Source organism: Priapulus caudatus, unplaced genomic scaffold (genome assembly GCF_000485595.1).
Source record: "Priapulus caudatus unplaced genomic scaffold, Priapulus_caudatus-5.0.1 Scaffold838, whole genome shotgun sequence".
Lineage (NCBI taxonomy): Eukaryota > Metazoa > Priapulida > Priapulimorpha > Priapulimorphida > Priapulidae > Priapulus > Priapulus caudatus.
Genome location: NW_014577899.1, coordinates 144,657 through 151,483, shown reverse-complemented (window position 1 = coordinate 151,483; position 6,827 = coordinate 144,657). Strand labels below are relative to the sequence as shown.

Genomic DNA, 6,827 nt, shown 5'->3' with positions numbered 1-6,827 from the left:
TGTACATGCTGCTACTGCTACTGGTCAAGCTGCTACTGCAGCTGCTACTAAACAACATAATTCTCGTGAACATGCTGTTATTATCGAAGATCCTGCTTCCGCTGACCAGGAACTACATGCTTCTACGGAACACGTCACGTCTCCCAAACATGTTCCATCTACTGAACAACCCGGTCATCCCGAACGCGCTGTCGTAACTGCGCATTCACCGCCTCTGCTGGTGGCTCCATCTACAACAGAGCGGGGAAACGCCGCTGACGCAGACGCCGTCCCCCGCGCGGCGCTCACGCATGACGCTATCACGTGCAGCGACGACGACGACGGCGGGGAAGCCCGACCGACGTCAGGGGGCGCTCGCCGCGAATCGGCAAACTCGGTAGGTGGCCGAGACCGGACGACCCTCGACACGAGACCTTTGACTTTGACCTGTAGCTTTAGCGACGCGCAGGTTGGCGAGGCTAGAGCGCCCTCTACCGGCGACGGGGCAGCGTCTCCGAGAAAGGAATCTAGCGCGAAGGAGAAAAGTGTAAAGAAGACGAAGAAGGGCAGCGTGAAGAGAGCCAGTAGAAAAGAAGCCAGCAAGAAAGAAACCGGTGCGAAGAACGACGGTGAAAAAACCCCCAGTGCGATGGAGCTCGGCGTGAAGAGAACCAGTGCAGAAGAAACCGCTGCAAAAGAATCTAGCACAAAGGAAGGCAGCACGAAGGAAGGCAGCACAAAGGAAGCCAGCACGAAGGAAGACAACACTAAGGAGACCAGCAAAGTAAAACTCATCGTTCAGGAAGCCGGTGGTGCAAAAGAAACCATCCCGAAGAAAACCACTGGAGAACCAATCGGCCCAAAGAAAGCTAGCATGAAGGAGGCTAGCACGAAGGAAGCCTCCGCAAAGGAAGCTTCTGTGAAGGAAGCCAGCTTAACTGAGCTGGGCTTGACGGATGCGGGATGGAGAGGCGAGAGCGCACGCGTTCCCAGCCAGGCTAGTATCATCAGCTGCCGCGAATCGGGAAACTCTGACATCCTCTGCGAGTGCATCGAACTGCGGTCGGCAGCCGACGTCGCCCCGGGCGGTGGCGCCACCATCTCCTGCTCGTGCGGCGAATGTAGCATCTGCGCACGCGCGGCGCTGACGTTTAACGGCGAGATGGCGGCTGTGCGACTGATGCCGCCGCCGCTGCCGCCGCCGCGTCGCCACCGGACGGACGCTGTGACGTCATTGAGCGCACGGCAGACGCGTAGTAACGGGGAAGCGGGAGGTCTGTTGGTGGGCAAAGCTACGATGGAGAAACAGCGGCAGGAGCTGTTGAATGGCAACGGTCGGTGGCTGTTCACGGACACCAGCAAGCAGCAGCCGAGCTGAGCTCTCTCTCTCTCTCTCTCTCTACCTGTTCGCACACACACGCACGCACGCGCACGCACGCGCACACCAGCACACAGACTCGTGCATACGTACAATCACACACACACACGCGCGCGCACATATGCACGCACACACGCACGCAAGCACTAAACCACTCACATACCCACACACATGTACAACTACAAGCATACACGTACAAGCACACACGCGCGCGCACACACACGCCCGTACAAGCATACACGTATACAAGCACACACGCACACACGCGCGCGCACACACACGCCCGTACAAGCACACACGTATACACGCACACACGCACACACGCGCGCGCACACACACGCCCGTACAAGAACACACGTATACACGCACACACGCACGCACGTGCGCATACTAACACTTATGCGCGCGCAAACGCACGCATGCACAAACTCACGTACATCCACGCACACACCCAGGCACACACAACACTCACACATGCACGCACGCATAAACGCACGAACGCACAAACACGCGCACGCACACACAACACCCACGCACGTACACACGCACTCGCACACACACAGCTACGATGATCGCACCGCTGCACAAACATGATATATACATTTATGACGCTGCATACAAACCTACAGAGTTTACATTCACGAGAGCGAGAAGGGGTAGAGAGAGAGAGGGGGAGAGAGAGAAAGAGAGAAAGAGAGAGAGGGAGAGAGAGAGAGCGCGCGAGAGAGAGAGAGCGAGAGAGCGAGAGAGAGAGAGAGAGAGCGCGAGAGAGCGAGAGAGCGAGAGAGAGCGAGAGAGCGAAAGAGAGAGAGCGAGAAAGAGATAGACAGAGAGAGAGAGAGAGAGAGAGAGAGAGAGAGAGAGAGAGAGAGAGCGAGAGCGAGAAAGAGCGCGAGCGAGAGAGTGAGAGAGTGAGATAGACATAGAGAGAGAAAGAGAGAGAGAGAGAGAGAGCGAGAGAGAGATAGACAGAGAGAAAGAGCGAGAGAGAGATAGACATAGAGAGACAAAGAGAGCGAGAGATAGAAAAAGAGAGAGCGCGAGAGAGAGAGCGAGAAAGAGATAGACCGAGAGAGAGAGATAGACAGAGAGAGAGATAGACAGAGAGAGAGAGAGCGAGAGAGAGAGCGAGAGAGAGAGAGGCAGAGAGACAGAGAGACAGAGCTACAGAGAGGGAGAGAGAGAGAAAGAGAGAGAGAGAGCGCGAGAGAGAGAGATAGACAGATAGAGAGAGCGCGAGAGAGAGAGCGCGAGAGAGCGATAGACAGAGAGAGAGAGAGAAAGAGAGAAGAGAAGAGAGATAGAGAGAGAGAGAGAGAGAGAGAGAGAGAGAGATACGAGAAAGTGAGAGTGAGAGAGAGAGTGTGTGTGTGGAGAGAGAGAGAGAGAGAGAGAGAGAGAGTGAAGCCAGAGAGAGAGAGAGATTGGGAAGAGAAGAGAGGCGAGAAGAGATAAAGAGAGAAGAAAAAGAGAGAGAGAGCGAGAGCGGAGAAAAGAGAAGAGAAAGAGAAGAAAAGAGAGAGAGAGTGAGAAGAGAAGAGAGAGAGAAAAAGGGAGGAAAAGAAGAAAAAAGAAGGGGGGAGAAAAGAGAGAGAGAGAGAGAGAGGGCGAGAGAGATAGAGTGAGAGGAGAGAGAGCGAGAGAGAAAGAGAGAGGAGAGGAGAGAGAGCGAGAGAGAGAGAGAGAGAGAGATGTGTGTGAGAGAAAGAGAGAAAGAGGAGAGAGAGAGAGTGAGCGAGAGGGCGAGAAGAGAAGAGAGAGCGATAGAAGAGAAAGAGCCGCGAGAGAGATAGAGTGTAAGAGAGAAGAAGAGAGAGAGAGAGAGCGGAGAGAAAGAGAGAGAGAGAGAGAGAGAGAGTGTGTGTGAGAAGAGAGAGAAAGAGAGAGAGAGAGTGAGCGAGAGAGAGAGAGAAGAGAGAGAGAGAGAGAGAGAGAAGAGAGAGAGCGATACGAGAGAGGAGAGAGAGAGAGAGAGAGAGAGAGAGAGAGGCGAAAGAGCGAGAGAGAAGAGAGAGAACAGCTCTGCTGCCGCTGCTGCTCTGCTGCTGATGTGGCAGGTGATGGGTTGACGCACCATCATATATACGGCGGTGAGCTGTTATTCAAGCTACTAGATCCCACGGTCAGCATCATATACTATTATTACTATTTTATATACTATAATATTATTAGTAGCGATTTCCATAGACGTGACTTTCATTCTACACACGCGATGCATCCATGTTATGATTGTCGTCGAATCTCAGAATGTGCGACTAGTCTAATCGTGTTTAAAAGTCAACTTACACCATTCTCGCTGCTTTCTCGCGGAAAAATTACGTATAATATAACATGTGTGTGGGGGCGTGCGTTCGTGCGTGCGTGCGCTGCGATTCGTGCGTATCGTTGCGTGCGTGCATGCGCGCGGCGCGGCGGCGCGTAGTGTGTGTGTGTGTGTGTGTGTGTGTGTGTTGTGTGTGTGTGTGTGTGTGTGTGTGTGTGTGTGTGTGTGCGTAGCGTGGCGTGATAGTGTAATATTATATATATGGCCTCATTGCTAGGCTGACATGCAATCTCGTAATAGAGTATTTACTGCACGATACTACTCATTACCTACTGAAATAGGGGTTTTTAATTTTCGTGAAGATCTGTTATATAATTATGCTAGCTAGTTTTTTCGTTGCGATGTCAGCCTGCGGCTGCAGTAGTAGAAGAGTTCCATAGAGTGTACTTTGTCACGGTTTGCGCAACTAATTTTTATCTTTCACGAATTTGTATAATATTTTGCAGTATATATTATATGTGCGCGCGTGTGCACTAAGTGTGTGTGTGTGTGTGTGTGTGTGTGATGTGTGTGTGGTGTGTTGTGTGGTGTGTGTGTGTGTGTGTGTGTGTGTGGTGTGTGTGCTGTGTGGGTGTGTGTGTGCATGTGTGTGTTGTGTGTGTGTGTGATTGTGTGTGTAAGTTGTTTGTCTGTGTGTGTGTGTGGGTGTGTTGTGTGTGATTGTGTAGTGTGTGTGTGTGTGTGCTGTGTGTGTGTGTGTGATGTGTGTGTGTGTGTAAGTGTGTGTATCGGTGTGTGCCGTGTGTGTGCGTGGTGCGTGCGAGTGTGTGTGTGTGATGTGTGTGTGTGTATGTTGTGTGTGCGTGTGTTGTGTATGTGTACGTGCGTGTGTTCGTGCGGGTGTGTGTGTGTGTGTGTTGTGTGTGTGTGTGCGCGCGCGCGCGCAGCGTGTGTGTGTTGTGTGTGTGTGTGTGTGTGGTGTGTGTGTAGTGTGTGTTAGATAACTGATATATATGAATTGTGCGCGCCTGGAATATATGACATTTTTCAACATAATATGATAAGAGCTTTCGCTGTTGTCTGTTATCCATGTTCGCACAAAATATCGGCCAACCCTTGACTCGATGCAGCGTAATGTACGCAGTAACTCACTTACATACGCACAAATACCACGCACGGCAGGCACATACACGCACAAACAAACGCGCGCACACACACATGCAGCGCATAACACGCACACACACACACACACACACACACACACACACACACACACACACACACACACACACGCACACACACACACACACTCGCAGATGATCTAAATAATTTGGCATCTGCCGCAATCGATAATCAGTCAATAGCTTCGCATCCGTTCGCGTGATCAGCGAGATTCATCCGATTCTATATTCGGCATAAATTCTCCTCTACCCAACTCAATACTCATCGTGCGGTTCTTTCTTTGCCGATGCTTACTCTGATGCTCACTCCCTTACTAATCCATCAGCTTGTGTGATTAGCGCTATTCCCTCGCTATCTATAACTCAATACATCGTCTGCTTCTCTCCTCCACATGATTCGCCGAGCAACCTACGGATCGACACGAGATACAATGCGAGCCTAATTTCTCTCTTTATCCCATTTGATTAACAGTAAATCGCTAGCTAACTCGTGCAATTTGCCTTATATCTCTAACCGACGTCGAATCGCCTTCGTTTCCATGTGGTTCAGGTAGTGTACAATAGGTGAGGGCGGCCTTAGGCAGCAGGCCTGAATAAGCATCGAACAGAAGTTCATTAAACCACGTTCAACGGTGCCGGTGTTAACAATGCACCTACCGCCCTGCGCAGGGATTTTTGTGTTTTTACCGCGTATTCACTTATTGATTTACCACATTTTTCTTTCTTTGCAGGGAAGCTAACCAAACTGACACATTTACTCTGCATGAATGTTATCTCACCCGTACACGTACAAATAGTATGGAAATCGTTCCCCTTCATAATAATATATTGATATGAAAACAGGGCAAAAACGGACATTTCGTGCATTTTCGTTTGAAATGCCACCGCGCCAGTGGATTTTCGAGTTTGTTACGATATCATTCGACAGTCGACAATTTTTTCTGGTAAGAAATATGACAACGCTTACACATGTGTGGGGTATGAACCTTGTTTTGTGTTTCTACATGCAAAAATACCTCGAAATTTAACATACTACACAGTTATTATATTATATATACCGTGGCGTTAGGAAAACGGTAAACAAGCCTTGTTGAACGGACTTTAGCCCCGAATTTACCTTGAGTCTAAAAACGCCTAATTTCACGTTCGAAGCAACGGTAAAGCATTGTATTTGTTAGTTCATGTAAGACTGGGGTAATATAGAGTGTTCCTGTTTAATTTCTATGTAGGTAGTGCCTGCCATCTGTTGGAAATCAGAGTAACAAAAACCAATAATCTATCCACGAGCTGACTCGTGAATCCTCGGGGTGCGTTTTGATTGTTCCCACGAGCTGACTCGTGGATCCGCGGGGAACGTGTAATAATACGCCAATAAAAAAAACAGCTAACGGCAAATGAACACCAATCAAGCTAGACTATAGGCCGCCAATGAACGCCAATCAACGCCAATGAAACGCCAATCAATTAGACTATAGGCCGTACACTACAAATGCATTCAAATATTGACTTTTGTGGTCCCCTCCTTGGCAGAACATGAAACATTGTTTAACGTGTAGCTAATATGATGCCAATCACTATTCCAACTTATCCCACTCGCGCAACACGCACACTTACCCACAATTCTTGCTCAAATATAATTAATGCAAATTTTTTCAATTTCTTGCATTTTTTTCACTTAATGTGATTTAAGCAACAAATAGCAGTTTTAACTTAAAGGATATTTATTAGACAGGTATCTAAGAAGATAACTTGGGTAAACAGTATTATATATTTAATATTAAAATTGTTTTTTTTACAATTTCTTATGTATTTTATTGTTTTCAATGTAAATTGCAATTAAAATAGTAGTGATGTCCCAATGATCGATTATAATCGAAAATCGATCGATTATAGTCTCAAATTCGATAATCGATTATGAAAACAAATAATCGATTATCAAAAATACCAAAAAAATAAAATAAAATACCAAAAAAATTAAATAAAATAAAATAATTTTTTAAATTACTAAATCGCAACATGGACATGC

General features: G+C 48.1%; 2 protein-coding genes across 2 annotated transcripts in view; one reads left to right on the top strand and one right to left on the bottom strand.

Moving 5' to 3' along the window:
• Positions 1-1,357, top strand: part of LOC106813877 (protein starmaker-like) — a 7,683-nt gene extending 6,326 nt beyond the window's left edge. Inside the window, exon 4 of the mRNA XM_014818123.1 lies at positions 110-1,357. Within this exon, the coding sequence (XP_014673609.1) occupies positions 110-1,357 (1,248 nt within the window). The remainder of the gene's footprint in view (positions 1-109) is intronic.
• A 3,946-nt stretch (positions 1,358-5,303) lies between these two features.
• Positions 5,304-6,827, bottom strand: part of LOC106813876 (cytochrome P450 1A1-like) — an 8,455-nt gene continuing 6,931 nt past the window's right edge. The window contains exon 3 of the mRNA XM_014818122.1: positions 5,304-5,390. Coding sequence (XP_014673608.1) covers positions 5,304-5,390 — 87 coding nt within the window. The remainder of the gene's footprint in view (positions 5,391-6,827) is intronic.